The following is a 19193-nucleotide window of genomic DNA, read 5'->3' on the forward strand; positions in this document are numbered from 1 at the left end:
AATACAGGAGATTTTGGGGGTTATTTGTGTGATTTTTAAGGTGTTTTTTGGGTGTTTTTTGGGTGTTTTTTGGGTGTTTTTTGTTCCCATTACCTTAGGCCAATACAGGAGATTTTGGGGGTTATTTGTGTATTTTTAAGGTGTTTTTTGGGGTTTTTAGGGGTTTTTTTTGGGTATTTTTGTTCCCATTACCTTGGGCCAATACAGGAGATTTTTGGGTGTTTTTTGGGTGTTTTTAAGGTGGTTTTTAGGGTTTTTTGGGTATTTTCGTTCCCATTACCTTAGGCCAATACAGGAGATTTTTGGGTGTTTTTTGGGTGTTTTTTGTTCCCATTACCTTGGGCCAATACAGGAGATTTTGGGGTTATTTTTGGGGGGTTTTTAAGGTGTTTTTTGGGTGTTTTTGGGTGTTTTTTGGGTGTTTTTTTGTTCCCATTACCTTGGGCCAATACAGGAGATTTTGGGGGTTATTTGTGTGATTTTTAAGGTGTTTTTTGGGTGTTTTTTGATGGTTTTTGGGTGTATTTTTGTTCCCATTACCTTGGGCCAATACAGGAGATTTTGGGGGTTATTTGTGTATTTTTGAAGGTGTTTTTTGGGTTTTTTTGGGGTGTTTTTTGTTCCCATTACCTTGGGCCAATACAGGAGATTTTGGGGGTTATTTTTGTGATTTTTAAGGTGTTTTTTGGGTGGTTTTTAGGGGTTTTTTTGGGTATTTTTGTTCCCTTTACCTTAGGCCAATACAGGAGATTTTGGGGGTTATTTGTGTATTTTTGAAGGTGTTTTTTGGGTTTTTTTGGGGTGTTTTTTGTTCCCATTACCTTAGGCCAATACAGGAGATTTTGGGGGGTTTTTAAGGTGTTTTTTGGGTGTTTTTTAGGGGTTTTTTTGGGTATTTTTGTTCCCATTACCTTGGGCCAATACAGGAGATTTTGGGTGGTTTTTAGGGCATTTTTTGGGTATTTTTGTTCCCATTACCTTAGGCCAATACAGGAGATTTTGGGGTTATTTTTGGGTGGTTTTTGGGTGGTTTTTAGGGCATTTTTTGGGGTGTTTTTTGTTCCCTTTACCTTGGGCCAATACAGGAGATTTTGGGGCGCCCCCGCCATGGCTGTGGGGTGGGGGAGGGGCGGTTTGGGGGAGCCGCCCTCGCCCGAGGGGGGAGGGGAATCCTCGTCCTCCCCCTCCCCCTCCTCTTCCTCCTCCTCCTCCTCATCCTCGTCCTCGGCCCCCAGCAGCTCCGGCCCTGCGCCGGGGGAGACCAAAACCGCTGAAAATGCCCCCAAAAAATCCCCCCCTTCCCCAATTCCCTGAATTTTGGGAGCTCCTCCCCTTTTTTCCCTTTGCCGACCCCAAATTTGGGCTTTTTTTCCCCATTTTTTATCAGCGCCATTTCCCTACAAACCCCAAAGATTTGGGATCCCCATTTCCCCAAATTCGGGCTCCCCATTTTCACCCATTTTCCCCCAAATTCAGAGCCCCAAACTCCCCATTTTCCCCCCAAATTCACACCCCCAAATTCCCCATTTTCCCCCAAATTCACACCCCCAAACTCCCCATTTCCCCCCAAATTCAGAGCCCCAAACTCCCCATTTTCCCCCAAATTCACACCCCCAAACTCCCCATTTTCCCCCAAATTCACACCCCCGAAACTCCCCATTTTCCCCCAAATTCACACCCCCAAACTCCCCATTTTCCCCCAAATTCACACCCCCAAACTCCCCATTTTCCCCCCAAATTCACACCCCCAAACTCCCCATTTTCCCCCCAAATTCAGAGCCCCAAACTCCCCATTTCCCCCAAATTCAGAGCCCCAAATTCCCACTTTCCCCCCAAATTCACACCCCCAAATTCCCCATTTCCCCCAAATTCAGAGCCCCAAACTCCCCATTTTCCACCCAAATTTCAGGACCCCCAAACCCCATTTCCCCCCAAATTTGGGATTCTCTTCTCTCCCCCTTTCCCCCCCAAATTTTCTCCCCTTTTCCCCCCAAATTTGGGATTCCTTTCTCTCCCTTTTCCCCCCAAATTTGGGTTTCCCTTCTCTGCCCTTTTTCCCCAAAATTTGGGATCCCCTTCTCTCCCCTTTTTCCCCAAATTCTCTCCCCTTTTCCCCCTAAATTTTCTCCCCTTTTCCCCCCAAATTTGGGATCCCCTTTTCTCCCCTTTTTCCCCAAATTTGGGATCCCCTTCTCTCCCTTTTTCCCCAAATTTGGGATCCTTTTCTCCCCTTTTCCCCCCAAATTTGGGATCCCCTTCTCTCCCCTTTTCCCCTCCTCCTCCTCCTCCTCCTCCTCCCCCATATTTCAGGACCCCCAAACCCACGTCTATCCTCCTCTTCCTCCTCATCCCCCATGTCGCCTCCTCCTCCTCCTTTTCTCCCCAAATTTGGGTTTCCCTTCTCTCCCCTTTTCCCCCAAATTTTCTCCCCTTTTCCCCCAAATTTTCCCCCCCTTCTCTTCCCAAATTCTCTCCCCTTTTCCCCCCAAATTTGGGATCCCTTTTCCCCCCCAAATTCGGGATCCCCTTCTCTCCCCTTTTCCCCCCAAATTTTCTCCCCTTTCCCCTCCCCAAATTCGGGATCCCCTTCTCTCCCTTTTCCCCCCAAATTTGGGATCCATTTTTCTCCCCTTTCCCTCCAGATTTTCTCCCCTTTCCCCCTCCTCCTCCTCCTCCCCCATATTTCAGGACCCCCAAACCCACCTCCATCCTCCTCTTCCTCCTCCTCCTCCTCCTCCCCATTGCCTCCTCCTCCTCTGCTCCTCCTCCTCCTCCATTTCCCCCCAAATTTGGGATCCCCTTCTCTCCACTTTTCCCCCAAATTTGGGATCCTTTTCTCCCCTTTTCTGCCCAAATTTGGGATCCTCTTCTCTCCCCTTTTCCCCCCAAATTTGGGATCCCCTTTTCTCCCCTTTTCCCCCTCCTCCTCCTCCCCCATATTTCAGGATCCCTCAACCCACCTCCATCCTCCTCTTCCTCCTCCTCCTCCTCCTCTGCTCCTCCTCCTCCTCCTTTTCCCCCCAAATTTGGGTTTCCCTTCTCTCCCCTTTCCCCCCAGATTTTCTCCCCTTTTCCCCTCCTCCTCTCCCAAACCCACCTCCCTCCTCCTCCTCCTCCTCCTCCTCCTCGTCACTCTCCTCCTCCTCCCCATTGGCTCCTCCTCCTCCTCCTTTTCCCCCCAAATTTGGGATCCCCTTTTCTCCCCTTTTCCCCTCCTCCTCCTCCTCCTCCCCCATATTTCAGGACCCCCCAAACCCACCTCCATCCTCCTCTTCCTCCTCCTCCTCCTTTTCTCCCCAAATTTGGGTTTCCCTTCTCTCCCCTTTTGCCCCAAATTCTCTCCCTTTCCCCCCCAAATTTGGGATCCCCTTTTCTCCCCTTTTCCCCCAAATTTGGGTTTCCCTTCTCTCCCCTTTTCCCCCAAATTCTCTCCCTTTTCCCCAAATTTGGGATCCCCTTTTCTCCCCTTTTCCCCCCAAATTTGGGATCCCCTTCTCTCCCCTTTTCCCCCTCCTCCTCCCCCATTTTTCACTCCCCAAACCCACCTCCATCCTCCTCTTCCTCCTCTTCCTCTTCCTCCTCCTCCTTCCCCAAACCCACCTCCCTCCTCCTCCTTCTCCTCTTCCTCCTCCTCGTCGCTCTCCTCCTCCTCCCCATTGGCTCCTCCTCCTCCTCCTCCTCCTCCTCGGCTCTTCCTCCTCCTCCTCCTCCTCCTCCCCCGTATTTCAGGACCCCCCAAACCCACCTCCATCCTCCTCTTCCTCCTCCTCCTCCTCCCCATTGTCTCCTCCTCCTCCTACCCCATTTTTCACCACCCCAAACTCACCTCCATCCTCTTCTTCCTCCTCCTCCTCCTCCTCCTCGTCGCTCTCCTCCTCCTCCCCATTGGCTCCTCCTCCTCCTCTCTCTCCTCCTCCTCCTCGGCTCTTCCTCCTCCTCCTCCTCCTCCTGCCGCTGCCTCCATCCGCGGGCAGCCCCGGGGCGATGCCCCCGCGCAGCAGCGCCCCCCGCAGGCCGTGCTGCGCCGCCGCCCGCAGCAGCGCCGCGTCGTGCACCCCGCGCAGCCACCAGGGCGGCAGCAGCGCGCCGGGGGCGGCAGCCGCGCCAGCAGCGAGCCCAGCGCCGGGTGCGGCAGCACGCGCTCCCGCAGGCAGCGCAGCAGCGACAGGCGGCGCAGGCAGCGCAGCGCCAGGGACGGGGACACCGCCAGCGGGGCCGGGGACACAGGGGAGGGACAGGGAGGGGATGGCGATGGGGGAGCTGGGGAGAGAGAGAGAAATGGGGTTAAAATGGGGGGAATAATGGGGATAATGGGGGAAAAATGGGGGAAAATGGGGTTAAAATGGGGGAGAAATGGGGTTAAAATGGGGGGAAAAACCAGGGGAAAATGGGGTTAAACCGGTTAAAATGGGGGGAAAATGGGGAAAAATGGGGATAATGGGGGAAATAATGGGGGGAAATGGGAGAAAATGGGGGGGAATGGGGGGGAAAAATGGGGGAGAAATGGGGTCAAAATGGGGGAAAATGGGGGGAAATGGGGTTAAAATGGGGGAAAAAACCAGGGGAAAATGGGAGAAAAATGGGGAGAAATGGGGTTAAAATGGGGGAGAAATGAGGGAAAAATGGGCGGAAAATGGGGGAAAAATGGGGGAAAATGGGGGAAAAATGGGGGGAAAATAATGGGGGAAAATGGGGGAAAATTGGGGAGAAATTAGGGGAAAAATGGGGTTAAAATGGGGGAAAATTGGGGGGAAAATGGGGGAAAAATCGGGGAAAAATGGGGAAAAATGGGGAAAAACGGACGGGGAACGGGATAGAAACGGGATAGAAATGGGATGGACACGGGATGGAAATGGAGGGGATGCGGCACAGGAAGGGTTACATGTGGGATAGCAAGGGTTAAATATGGGATGGGAAAGGTTAAATACGGGATAGAAAAGGGTAAATCTGGGATAGGAAGGGTTAAATCTGGGATAGAAATTGCCCCAAATTGCCCAAACCCTGTGGATTTATCCCCATTACCGTCTGCAGGCGCAGGCAGCAGAGGCCCCTTAAAGCTCCTGATTTTGGGTTCAAACCTCCCGATTTGGGTTCAAACCACCCCAAAACCTCACAAAAACCCCAAAATTGCCCGAAATCCATGGATTTATCCCCATTACCGTCGGCGGGCATGGGCGGCAGGTGGCAGAGACCCCTTAAAGCTCCTGATTTTGGGTTCAAAGCATTCAATTTGGGCTCAAACCTCCCGATTTCAGCTCAAACCTCCCGATTTCGGTTCAAACCACCCCGAAACCCCTGAATTGCCCAAAATCCGTGTTTTTATCCCCATTACCGTCGGCGGGCGCGGGCGGCAGGCGGCAGAGACCCCTTAAAGCTCCTGATTTTGGGTTCAAACCTCCCGATTTGGGCTCAAACCGCCCCGAAACCCCCAGAAATGCCCCGAATTGCCCAAAATCCGTGTTTTTACCCCCATTACTGTCGGCGGGGCGCGGGCGGCAGGCGGCAGAAACCCCTTAAACCTCCTGATTTTGGGTTCAGAGCATTCAATTTGGGCTCAAGGCTCCGATTTGGGGTCAAACCTCCTGATTTGGGCTCAAACCTCCCGATTTCAGTTCAAACCTCCCCAAAACCCCCAGAAATCCCCCAAATTGCCCAAACCCCGTGTTTTTAGCCCCATTACCGTCGGCGGGCGCGGGCGGCAGGCGGCAGAGACCCCTTAAAGCTCCTGATTTTGGGTTCAGAGCATTCAATTTGGGCTCAAACCTCCCGATTTTGGATCAAACCTCCCGATTTCGGTTCAAACCACCCCAAAACCCCCAAATTGCTCAAAATCCGTGTTTTTAGCCCCATTACCATCTCCGGGCACGGGCGGCAGGCGGCAGAGACCCCTTAAACCTCTTGATTTTGGGCTCAAACCTCCCGATTTGGGCTCAAACTGCCTGATTTCGGTTCAAACCGCCCCAAAACCCCCAGAAATGCCCCGAATTTCCCGAAATCCGTGTTTTTATCCCCATTACCGTCGGCGGGCGCGGGCGGCAGGCGGCAGAGAACCCTTAAACCTCCTGATTTTGGGTTCAAACCTCCCGATTTGGGCTCAAACAACCCCGAAACCCCCGAATTGCCCAAAATCCGTGTTTTTATCCCCATTACCGTCGGCGGGCGCGGGCGGCAGGCGGCAGACCTGGCGGCACATGGCCACGAAGCCGTGGTAGAAGCGCGTGAGCTCCTCGTCCGAGCGCCGCTCCAGGTTGGCCAGGGCGCGGAACCGGCCCCAGCGGAACCGGCCCGAGCCCGGCTCCAGCTCCACCCCAAAGGTGGAGGCCACGCGCAGGAAATCGGCCTGCTCGCGGCGGGTCCAGCTGGAAATGGGGGGAAATGGGGAAAAAAATGGGGAAAAACGGGGAAAAAATGGGAAAATTGGTGAAAAAACGGTGAAAAAAACGGCAAAAATCGGTGAAAAAATGGGGAAAATCAGTGAAAAAAACAGCAAAAATCGGTGAAAAAATGGCGGAAATCGGTGGGAAAATGGCGGAAATCGGTGAAAAAATGGTCAAAATCGGTGAAAAAACAGCGAAAAAAAAGGCAAAAATTGGTGGGAAAATGGCGGAAAAACGGTGGGAAAATGGCAGAAATCGGTGGGAAAATGGCGGAAAGGAACCCAAAACCACCCAAAGGTGGAGGCCACGCGCAGGAAATCGGCCTGCTCGCGGCGGGTCCAGCTGGAAATGGGGGGAAAAGGGGGAAAAAATGGGGAAAATCGGTGAAAAAACGGGGGAAAATCGGTGAAAAAACAGCGAAAAAAATGGCAAAAATTGGTGGGAAAATGGCGGAAATTGGTGGGAAAATGGGGGAAAGGAACCCAAAACCACCCTGAAGGTGGGAAAAACCAGAGAAAACAGGCAAAAACCAGGGAAAATGGGCGAAAAACAGAGGAAATGGGAATAAACCGGAGAAAATGGGAAAAAGCCAGAGAAAACAGGAAAAAACCAGAGAAAACAGGGGAAAACCGGAGAAATTGGGAATTAACCAGAGAAAATGGGAAAAAAACAGAGAAAACAGGAAAAAAACAGGGAAAATCAGAAAAAACAGAGAAAATGGGAAAAAACCAGAAAAATGGGAAAAAACCAGAGAAAACAGGAAAAAAAACCAGAGAAAATGGCAAAAAAAGAGAAAATGGGAAAGAAACAGAGAAAACAGGGAAAAGCAGAGATAATGGGAAAAATCCAGAGAAAACGAGAAAAATCTAGAGAAAATGGGAAAAAAATGGAGATAATGGGAAAAAGCCAGAGAAAACGGGAAAAACAGAGAAAACAGGGGAAGACCGGAGAAAATGGGAAAAAACCAGAGAAAGTGGGAAAAAGCCGGAGAAAACGGGAAAAAACCAGAGAAAACAGGGAAAAAACCTGGGAAAATGGGAAAAAAAGGGCAAAAAAAAAAACCCGCAAAAAATTCCGCCAGAAAACGGGAAAAAAACCATCAAAAAACACATTGAAAAACCAGAAAAAACCCCTAAAAAACCCCCAAAAAACCCCTAAAAAACCCCAAAAAAACCCCTAAAAAACCCCCAAAAACCCCAAAAAAACCCCAAAAAACCCCCAAAAAAACCCTAAAAAACCCCTAAAAAACCCCCAAAAAACCCCTAAAAAACCCCAAAAAAACCCCCAAAAAACCCCCAAAAAACCCCCCAAAAACCCCTAAAAAACCCCTAAAAAACCTCTAAAAAACCCCCAAAAAACCCCTAAAAAGCCCCAAAAACGCCCCCACACCTCCCCGGGGGGGGTTCCCGAGGCTGCCGAGTCCATTCCCGCCCCTCCCCACACCCCCAGACGCCCCCAAACCCCCCAAATTCCCCAATTTTCCCCAATTTGCCCCGTTACCGCTGCTGCTTGTCGCGCCGGGCGGGGTCGTGGCCGCGCCGCTGCCGCCGCCGCTGCTGCTCCCCTGTCCCTGTCCCCGTCCCCGTCCCCGTCCCCGTTCCATGGGGGCTCGGGGGGCTCGGGGGGCGCTCCCGGGGGGCTCCCCTGGCCCTGCCCCAGCCCCGGCCCCGGCGCCCGGCCCCCGCTGAGCCGCCCCCAGCAGGCGCCGGAAACGCGCGGTGAGAGCTGGGGAGGAAGGCCAGGAGGAGGAGGAGGAGGGTGGTGCTGAGCCTGGGAGAAAAGAGGGGATTTAGGGGGATTTGGGGTCAGTTTGGGGGGATTTGGGGTGGAATCTGGGGGGGTTTGGGTACATTGGGGTAAACGCGCGGTGAGCGCAGGGGAGGAAGGCCAGGAGGAGGAGGAGGGTGGTGCTGAGCCTGGGGAGGAAAACAGTGAATTTAGGGGGATTTGGGGTGAATTTGGGGGGATTTGGGGTCAGTTTGGGGGATTTAGGGTCAGTTTGGGGGTGTGAACAGGCGGTGAGAGCCGGGGAGGAAGGCCAGGATGGGGAGGAGGAGGGTGGTGCTGAGCCTGGGGAGAGAAAAGGGGATTTGGGGTTAAAAAGAGGGGATTTGGGGGTTTGGGTACATTGGGGTGAACAGGCGGTGAGGGCTGGGGAGGAAGGCCAGGATGGGGAGGAGGAGGGTGGTGGTGGTGAGCCTGGGGAGAAAAGAGGGGATTTGGGGTGAATCTGGGGGGGTTTGGGTACATTGGGGTAAACGGGCGGTGAGAGCCGGGGAGGAAGGCCAGGATGGGGAGGAGGGTGGTGCTGAGCCTGGGGAGAGAAAAGGGATTTGGGGTTAAAAAGAGTGAATTTGGGGTGAATTTGGGGTCAGTTTGGGGGGATTTGGGGTCAGTTTGGGGGGATTTGGGGTCAGTTTGGGGGTTTGGGTACATTGGGGTGAACGGGCGGTGAGAGCCGGGGAGGAAGGCCAGGGGGAGGAGGAGGAGGGTGGTGGTGCTGAACCTGGGGAGAGAAAAGGGGATTTGGGGTGAATTTGGGGGATTTGGGGGTTTGGGTACATTGGGGTGAACGAGCGGTGAGAGCCGGGGAGGAAGGCCAGGATGGGGAGGAGGAGGAGGGTGGTGCTGAGCCTGGGGAGAGAAAAGGGGATTTGGGGTGAATCTGGGGGGGTTTGGGTACATTGGGGTAAACGGGCGGTGAGCGCAGGGGAGGAAGGCCAGGATGGGGAGGAGGAGGAGGGTGGTGCTGAGCCTGGGGAGAGAAAAGGGGATTTGGGGTTAAAAAGGGGGGATTTGGGGTCAGTTTGGGGGTTTGGGTACATTGGGGTGAACGAGCGGTGAGAGCCGGGGAGGAAGGCCAGGATGGGGAGGAGGAGGAGGGTGGTGCTGAACCTGGGGAGAAAAGAGGGGATTTGGGGTTAAAAAGAGTGAATTTGGGTACATTGGGTGTGAACGGGCGGTGAGAGCCGGGGAGGAAGGCCAGGATGGGAGGAGGAGGAGGGTGGTGCTGAACCTGGGGAGAAAACAGTGAATTTAGGGGGATTTGGGGTGAATTTGGGGTCAGTTTGGGGGGTGAACGGGCGGTGAGCGCTGGGGAGGAAGGCCAGGATGGGGAGGAGGAGGGTGGTGCTGAACCTGGGGGGAAAACAGTGAATTTAGGGGGATTTGGGGTCAGTTTGGGGGGATTTGGGGTCAGTATGGGGAGATTTGGGATGAATTTGGGGGATTTGGGGTCAGTTTGGGGGGATTTGGGGTCAGTTTGGGAGATTTGGGGGTCAGTTTGGGGGGATTTGGGGTGAATTTAGGGGGATTTGGGGTCAGTTTGGGGGTGAACGCGCGGTGAGAGCCGGGGAGGAAGGCCAGGAGGAGGAGGAGGAGGAGGAGGGTGGTGGTGCTGAGCCTGGGGAGAAAAGAGGGGATTTGGGGTTAAAAAGAGTGAATTTGGGTACATTGGGGTGAACGGGCGGTGAGCGCCGGGGAGGAAGGCCAGGATGGGGAGGAGGAGGAGGGTGGTGATGAACCTGGGGAGAAAAGAGGGGATTTGGTGTTAAAAAGGGGGGATTTGGGGTCAGTTTGGGGGTTTGGGTACATTGGGGGTGAACGGGCGGTGAGAGCCGGGGAGGAAGGCCAGGAGGAGGAGGAGGAGGGTGGTGGTGCTGAGCCTGGGGAGAAAGAGGGGATTTGGGGTGAAAAAGAGTGAATTTGGGGGGATTTGGGGTCAGTTTGGGGACATTGGGGTGAACGGGCGGTGAGGGCCGGGGAGGAAGGCCAGGATGGGGAGGAGGAGGGTGGGGCTGAGCCTGGGGAGAGAAAAGGGGATTTGGGGTTAAAGAGAGTGAATTTGGGTACATTGGGGTGAACGGGTGGTGAGGGCGGGTGGCCGAGGGCCACGAGGAGGAGGAGGAGGATGATGATGAGGATGATTCTGTTAAATTTTGGGCTGATTTTGGGGGTTTCAAAGGGTTCTGAAGGATTCTGTTGGATTTTGGGCCGATTTGGGGATTTTAAAGGGTTCTGAAGGATTTTAAAGGATTCTGTTGGATTTTGGGCCAATTTTGGGGGGTTTCAAAGGGTTCTGAAGGGTTTCAAAGGGTTCTGCTGGATTTTGGCCGATTTTGGGCCGATTTTGGGCTGATTTTGGCCGATCTTGGGGGTTTCAAAGGGTTTTGAAGGATTCTGTTGGATTTTGGGCCGATTTTGGCCGATTTTGGGGATTTCAAAGGGTTTGAAGGATTCTGTTGGATTTTGGCCGATTTTGGGCCGATTTTGGGCTGATTTTGGCCGATTTCGGGGGTTTCAAAGGGTTTAGAAGGATTCTGTTGGATTTTGGGCCGATTTTGGGCCGATTTTGGGGATTTCAAAGGGTTCTGAAGGGTTTTGAAGGGTTCTGTTGAATTTTGGGCCGATTTTGGGCCGATTTTGGGTGATTTCGGGGCTTGCTCACCTTCGTCCCCGTCCACCACGGCGATGTCCTCGTCCAGCCCGGCCAGGGGGTCCAGGGGGTCACTCTGGGGGGGTCACGGGGTCACCAGGGCCCCCCAAAACCCTGGGTGGGGGTGGGGGGGGCTGCTCCCCTTTTTGGGGAGAAAACCCCGGCTTTGGGCAATTTGGGGGAAATTGGGGGAATTTTGGGGGTTTTTACCTCCTCGCCTCCCTGCAGGGGTTTGTACTCGGGGTCCTCGGGGTCTTTGTCCAAATCGGCCCTGGGGAGACCCAAAACCGCAGGAATTGAGCCCAAAAGGCCCCGAGAGGCCCAAAACCGCAGGAATTGAGCCCAAAAGGCCCCGAGAGGCCCAAAACCGCAGGAATTGAGCCCAAAAGGCCCCGAGAGGCCCAAAACCGCAGGAATTGAGCCCAAAAGGCCCCAGGAGGCCCAAAACCGCAGGAATTGAGCCCAAAGCGGAGCCGGGGGCGCCTCAGCCCGGAGCTGAACTCAGCCCGGCCCGGGGCCGGTCGGTATTAGCATGGCTGGGTCATCAGGGGCGCCCTTTTGGGGGAAAAACCCCAAATCTGGGGAGTTTGGGGAAGCAAGAGCCAATGGAAAGGCAGGATGAAACAGAATGCCCGAAAACAGGCCAGAAACACCCAAAAATAGCCCAGAAATACCCAAAAACCAACCCCAAAAACAGGCCAAAATCAGCCCAAAAAACCACCCAGAAACAGCCCAAAATCAGCCCAAAAACCACCCAAAAATCAGCCCAAAAATAGCCCAAAAAACCACCCCAAACCAGCCCAAAACCACCCAATAAATCAGCCCAAAAACAGCCCCAAAAATACCCAAAAAACCACCCAGAAACAGCCCCAAAACCACCCAAAAAACCACCCAAAATCAGCCCAAAAACCACCCAAAAATCAGCCCAAAATCAGCCCCAAAATCAGCCCAAAACCACCCAAAAAAATCAGCCCAAAACCACCCAAAATCAGCCCCAAAATCAGCCCAAAACCACCCAAAATCAGCCCCAAAATCAGCCCCAAAACACCCAAAATCAGCCCAAAACACCCCAAAACCAGCCCAAAAAACCACCCCAAAATCAGCCCCAAAAACACCCAAAAATCAGCCCAAAACCACCCAAAAACCACCCCAAAGCAGCCCAAAAAACCCAAAAAAACACCCAAAAAACCACCCAAAAACCACCCCAAAATCAGCCCAAAACCTCCCAAAACCACCCCAAAATCAGCCCAAAAAAACCCAAAAAAACACCCCAAAATCAGCCCAAAAACACCCAAAACCAGCCCAAAAACAGCACAAAAACAGCTCCCAAAGCCACCCAAAATCAGCCCAGAAAAACCCAAGAAACCACCCCAAAATCAGCCCAAAAAACACCCCCAAAACCCACCCAAAACCAGCCCAAAAACTGCCCAGAAACAGCCCCAAAAACACCCAAAAAACCACCCAAAATCAGCCCCCAAAACAGCTCCCAAAACCACCGAAAATCAGCCCAAAAAAAACCCCAAAAAACACCCAAAAACACGCCAAAAAACACCCCAAAACCACCCAAAATGAGCCCCAAAAACACCCAAAACCACCCCCAAACCCCTCAAATCCCCCAAAACCCCTCAAATTCCCCAAAACCCCCAAAAACTCCTCAAAATCCCCCCAAAACTCCTCAAATCCCCCCAAAACCACCCAAAACCCCCCAAAATCCCCTCACATCTCCCCAATCCCCCCAATTTCCCCAAACCGCCCCATTTTGCCCCGAATTTGCCCCAATGTGGCCGCGCTCACCCCTCGGGCCCCTCCAGGCGCTGCTCGGCCGCCACGGCCGCGGCATCGGGACCCCCGGCCCTGGCCAGGAAACACAGGGCAGGGTCTGCCCGCATGCTCTGGTACCGCTCGTAGCCTGAAATTGGGGAAAATTCACCCAAAATTGGGAATTGTTAACAAAAACTGCAAAAAAAACGGAGAAAGTAGCAAAAAACCCCGTGGAAATAGCCCAAAATACGCCCAAATTACACTGAAATAACCCAAAATAACCCCAAAGGGCAGGGCAGGGTCTGCCCGCATGCTCTGGTACCGCTCGTACCCTGAAATGGGGAAAATTCACCCAAAATTGGGAATGGTTATAAAAAACTGCAAAAAAAACGGAGAAAGTAGCAAAAAACCCCATGAAAATAGCCCAAAATACGCCCTAGATAGACCCAAATTACACTGAAATAACCCCAAAGAGCAGGGCAGGGTCTGCCCGCATGCTCTGGTACCGCTCGTACCCTAAAATGGGGAAAATTCACCCAAAATTGGGATTGGTTAGAAAAAACTGCAAAAAATACGGAGAAAGTAGCAAAAAACCCCATGGAAATAGCCCTGAATACGCCCAAATTACACTGAAATAACCCCAAAGGGCAGGGCAGGGTCTGCCCGCATGCTCTGGTACCGCTCGTAGCCTGGAATTGGGGAAAATTCACCCAAAATTGGGAATGGTTATAAAAAACTGCAAAAAAATCGGAGAAAACGGCAAAAAACCCCATGGAAATAGCCCAAAATACGCCCAAATTGCACTGAAATAACCCCAAAATAACCTAAAAGAACCCAAAATAACCCAAAATGGGATTTATCATCAAAAAACAGCAAAAAAAAAATCCGAGAAAACAACAAAAAAACAGCAAAAATCCCATAAAAATCCCAGGCCAAATGACACCCAAAATCCATGCAAATAACCCCATAAATGTGAATTTTCCCAAAATTGGGGTTTTTAGCCCCAATCCCGTGTTTGAGCACCCCCAGGAGCAGGGACCCCATAACCCCACATTATAAATTTTGTGAAATTGCCCAAATTTGCCGTTTTTCACCCCAAACAATACCGTGTTTGAGCACCCCCAGCAGCAGGGACCCATACACTCTATCATTATAAATTTTATAAATTTTCCCAAAATCTCCGTTTTTAGCCCCAATACCGTGTTTGAGCACCCCCAGGAGCAGGGACCCATACATTCTATAATTATAAATTTTGTGAAATTGCCCAAAATCTCCGTTTTTCACCCCAATCATTACCATGTTTGAGCACCCCCAGGAGCAGGGACCCATAACCCCACAATGTGAATGTTGTGAATTTTCTGAAATTGCCCAAAATCGGGTTTTTTAGCCCCAATACCGTGTTTGAGCACCCCGAGCAGCAGGGACCCATAACCCATACACTCTATAATTATAAGTTTTCCCAAAATCTCCGTTTTTCACCCCAATACCGTGTTTGAGCACCCCCAGCAGCAGGGACCCCATAACCCCACATTATAAATTTTATAAATTTGCCCAAAATCGCCGTTTTTAGCCCCAAACAGTACCATGTTTGAGCACCCCCAGGAGCAGGGACCCATAACCCCACAATGTGAATTTTATAAATTTGCCCAAATTCGCCGTTTTTAGCCCCATTACCGTGTTTGAGCACCCCCAGGAGCAGGGACCCACAACCCATACATTCTATCATTATAAATTTGCCCAAAATCTCCATTTTTAGCCCCAATACCGTGTTTGAGCACCCCGAGGAGCAGGGACCCATAACCCCACAATGTGAATTTTATAAATTTGCCCAAATTTGCCATTTTTTGCCCCATTACCATGTTTGAGCACCCCGAGGAGCAGGGACTCCATAACCCATACACTCTATAATTATGAAATTGCCCAAATTTGCCATTTTTTGCCCCAATACCGTGTTTGAGCACCCCGAGGAGCAGGGACCCCACAATGTGAATTTTGTGAAATTGCCCAAAATTGCCATTTTTCACCCCAATCATTACCATGTTTGAGCACCCCGAGGAGCAGGGACCCCATAACCCACACATTCTATCATTATAAATTTTGTGAATTTGCCCAAAATCTCCATTTTTCACCCCAAACAATACCATGTTTGAGCACCCCCAGGAGCAGGGACCCATAACCCATACATTCTATAATTATAAATTTGCCCAAAATCGCCATTTTTCACCCCAAACAATACCATGTTTGAGCACCCCCAGGAGCAGGCACTCCATAACCCATACACTCTATAATTATGAAATTGCCCAAATTTGCCATTTTTCACCCCAAACAATACCATGTTTGAGCACCCCGAGGAGCAGGGACCCATAACCCATACATTCTATCATTATAAATTTTCCCAAATTCACTGTTTTTCGCCCCATTACCGTGTTTGAGCACCCCCAGGAGCAGGGCCCCATACATTCTATGATTATAAATTTTATAAATTTGCCCAAAATCTCCGTTTTTCACCCCAAACAGTACCATGTTTGAGCACCCCGAGCAGCAGGGACCCATAACCCCACATTATAAATTTTATAAATTTGCCCAAAATCTCCGTTTTTCACCCCAAACAATACCGTGTTTGAGCACCCCCAGGAGCAGGGATTTGTCGGCCTCCGGGTCCCACCAGGGCGAGGGCGGCTCCGGCTGCTCCGGGAGGGGGAGGCAGAGCTGGACATCGCTGGGGGGGGCGGGGAAAAATGGGGGGAAAAATGGGAAAAACGGGTCAGGAACGGGGAAAATGGGTTAGAAACGGGGAAAATGGGGGGAAAAATGCAAAAAATGGGTCAGGAACGGGAAAAATGGGGGGAAAAATGGGGAAAATGGGTCAGGAACGGGGAAAATGGGGGGAGAAACGGGGAAAATGGGTCAGGAATGGGGAAAATTGGTTAGAAACGGGGGGAAAAACCGGGAAAATGGGTCAGGAATGGCAAAAATGGGGGGAAAAACGGGGAAAATGGGTCAGGAACGGGGAAATGGGGAAAAATGGGGGGAAAAACCGGGAAAATGGGTCAGGAATGGGGAAAATGGGTTAGAAATGTAAAAAATTGGTTAGAAATGGGAAAATGGGGGGAAAAACCGGGAAAATGGGTCAGAAATGGGAAAAATTGGTTAGAAATGTAAAAAATGGGGGGAAAAACGGGGGAAATGGGTCAGGAATGGGGAAAATGGGGAAAAATGGGGGGAAAAACGGGGAAAATGGGTCAGGAACGGGAAAATGGGGGGAAAAACGGGGAAAATGGGTCAGGAACGTCAAAAATGGGGGGAAAAATGGGGAAAATGGGTCAGGAATGTGAAAAATGGGGTGAGAAATGGGGAAAATGGGTCAGGAATGGGGAAAAATTGGTGAAAAACGGGGAAATGGGGTGAGAAACAGGGAAAATGGGTCAGGAATGGGAAAAATGGGGTGAGAAACGGCAAAATTTGGGATGGGGGACACCAAAAATGGGGTTAGGGAACCTGAAAGAGTGACCCCAAAACTCCCCCATTAAGATCCCCAAACCACTCCAAAATCCCCCCAAAATCCCCCCTGAAAACCACCCCAGAGCACCCCAAAATCCCTAAAACTCACCCAAGAAGGGCCTTAAACTGACAAAAACCCCAAAAATGCCCCCAAAACCACCCCCAAAAACCCCAAAAATGCCCCCAAAACCACCCCTGGAACCTCACGAATTCCCCCCAAAAATCCCTGAAAAAAATCCCCAAAAATGCCCCAAAATCCCCAATAAATGCTGGAACCACCCCCAAAATCCCCCCCAGAACAACTCAAATCCCTCCCCAGTGACCCAAAATCGCCGTTTTTAAGCCCAATTCATTCCCACCCCATCACCTCCCAAAAACCCCCAAATTCCCCCAAATCCCCCAAATTCCCCCAAACTGCCCCCCAAATCCCCGGATTTTGCCCCAAACCCGGGGCTCTCCCTCACCCAAACCCCCCAGTGACCCAAAATCGCCGTTTTTGGCCCCGTTTCGGGTCTCACCTGGCGCTGGCCCCGGCCAGGACGCGCTCGGCCTGGTCCCCCCCGATCACCTCGTGCCGCAGGAAATGCAGCGCCCGCACCCGCAGCAGCAGCCTGGACACACGGACACACGGACAGATGGACACAGGGACACATGGACACATGGACACATGGACACCGGGACACACGGACACAGGGATGGACAAACGGACAGATGGACATGGATGGACACACGGACACATGGACAGATGGACATGGATGGACACACGGACACACGGACACGGACGGACACACGGACACGGACGGACAGATGGACACACGGACATGGATGGACACACAGACACACGGACACACGGACACCGAGACAGACGGACACACGGACACACGGACACGGACGGACACACGGACACACGGACGGACACACGGACAGACACACACGGACACGGACGGACACACGGACACGGATGGACATGGATGGACAGACGGGGATGGACACACAGACGGACAGGGGGACAGACGGACACGGATGGACACGGGGATGGACACGGGCATGGACACACGGACACACAGACACGGGGATGGACATGGATGGACAGACGGACGCAGGGACACACGGACAGACGTGGACACGGGATGGACACAGGGATGGACACAGGGACAGAAGGACGGACACAAGGGGACGAACACACAGACATGGGGACGGAGGGACAGACCCGGGGACACACGGACACAGGGACACGGGGACGGACACACAGCCCGATGGGACACAGGGGACGGACGGACGGACACGGGGACAGAGATGGACAGACGGGCAGAGGGACGGACACAGGGATGGACAGACAGAGGGACAGAGGCACGTCTGGATGGGCCCAGAACGGCCCCAAAACCACCCCAAAAGCCACCCCAAAAACCACCCCAGGAACCCAAAAAACACAGAACCCCAAAATCCCATTTAAAAAAAACCCCCAAAATCCCAAAAAAATCCCAAAAATCCCCAAAATGCCCCAAAAAGCCCCAAAAAGCCCCGAATTCCCCCAAACTCACTTCCTGCCGTGGTGCCGCAGGTGTTTCCGGTACCCCGAAAACACCAATAAAAACACCAAAAATCCCCAAAAAAATCCCAAAAAATCCCAAAAAAAACCCCCAAAAATCCCAAAAAAATCCCCAAAATGCCCCAAAAAGCCCCGAATCCCCCCGAATTCCCCCAAACTCACTTCCCGCCGTGGTGCCGCAGGTGTTTCCGGTACCCCTCGTCCTGCAGCAGCCACTCGGCCCCCGCGGAACCTTCCGGAAGCTTGGGCGCCTTCCGGCCCTTGCGGCCGCGCGGCAGCGACCCCGAGCCTGGGGGAGAGAGCACCCAGGGGTCACCCGGGGGTCACCCGGGGGTCACTCGGGGGTCACTCGGGGGTCAGTGGTCGCTCAGGGTCATTTTGGCAAATTTTACAGCTTTTTGGAGAATTTTTGGGGAATTTTTGGGGGATTTTTTGGGGATTTTTGGGGTTGTGGTCACTCAGTGGTCACTCAGTGGTCAGCGGTCACCCAGGGTCATTTTGAGCAATTTTACCGCTTTTACAGGGGATTTTTTTGGACATTTTGGGCTATTTTTGGGGATTTTTTGGGGTATTTTTGGTCGGTGGTCACTCAGTGGTCAGTGGTCACTCAGGGTCATTTTGGCCAATTTTACAGCTTTTTGGAGAATTTTTTGGACATTTTTTGGGGATTTTTTGGGTATTTTTGGGGATTTTTTGGGGTATTTTTGGGTTTGTGGTCGCCCAGTGGTCACTCAGTGATCACTCAGTGGTCAGTGGTCACTCAGGCTCATTTTGGGCAATTTTAGGGCTTTTTTGGGGGGGATTTTTTTTGACATTTTTTGAGGGTAATTTTGGACATTTTTGGGGATTTTCTTGGACATTTTTTGGGTATTTTTGGTTGGTGGTCACTCAGGGGTCACCCAGTGGTCACTCAGTGGTCAGTGGGGCGAGGAGCCTGGACAGCCCCAAACCCACCTGAGATGAAACAAAGGGACCCAAACCCACCCAAAAGGGACCCAAACCCACCCAAAGTGACCAAAAAGGACCCAAACCCACCCAAAGTGACCCAAAATGACCCAAAAGTGACCCAAACCCACCCAAAGTGACCCAAACCCACCCAAAATGATCCAAAGGGTCCCAAACTGTCCCAAACGTACCTGAGAGGACCCCAAGGACCGCCAGAACCCCAAACCCACCCCAAAATGACCCAAACCCACCTGAGATGCTCCTAAAGACCTCCAGAACCCCAAACCCACCTGAGATGACCCAAACCACCCCAAAGTGACTGAAACCCACCCAATATGACCCAAACCCACCCCAAAGTGACCCAAAGGGACCCAAACCCACCTGGGATGATCTCCAGAACCTCAAACCCACCAAAAAACGACCCCAAACCCACCCAAAATGACCCAAAGTGACCCAAAGTGACCCAAACCCACCTGAGATGATCTCCAGAACCTCAAACCCACCCAAAATGACCCAAACTGACCCAAACCCACCCAAAATGACCCAAAATGACCCAAACCCCCCCAGACTGACCCTGGTGCCTGGGCAGGGCGCGGCCGTTGCTGGCCCCGGCGCTGAGCAGGGC

The 19193-nt window shown here is 52.2% G+C and overlaps 1 protein-coding gene across 1 annotated transcript in view; it reads right to left on the bottom strand.

Moving 5' to 3' along the window:
• Positions 1 to 1075: 1075 nt before the first annotated feature.
• The window catches only part of LOC129134462 (chromodomain-helicase-DNA-binding protein 8-like), a gene marked incomplete at its 5' end in the record, with an annotated part of 55171 nt that continues 37053 nt past the window's right edge, over positions 1076 to 19193 (bottom strand). Inside the window, 10 exons of the mRNA XM_077193220.1 lie at positions 1076 to 1246; positions 3827 to 4260; positions 6151 to 6359; positions 7878 to 8147; positions 10825 to 10888; positions 11023 to 11083; positions 12607 to 12721; positions 15189 to 15292; positions 16593 to 16685; positions 17786 to 17912. Coding sequence (XP_077049335.1) covers positions 1213 to 1246; positions 3827 to 4260; positions 6151 to 6359; positions 7878 to 8147; positions 10825 to 10888; positions 11023 to 11083; positions 12607 to 12721; positions 15189 to 15292; positions 16593 to 16685; positions 17786 to 17912 — 1511 coding nt within the window. The remainder of the gene's footprint in view (positions 1247 to 3826; positions 4261 to 6150; positions 6360 to 7877; positions 8148 to 10824; positions 10889 to 11022; positions 11084 to 12606; positions 12722 to 15188; positions 15293 to 16592; positions 16686 to 17785; positions 17913 to 19193) is intronic.

This window comes from Agelaius phoeniceus, chromosome 37 (assembly GCF_051311805.1).
Source record: "Agelaius phoeniceus isolate bAgePho1 chromosome 37, bAgePho1.hap1, whole genome shotgun sequence".
NCBI lineage: Eukaryota > Metazoa > Chordata > Aves > Passeriformes > Icteridae > Agelaius > Agelaius phoeniceus.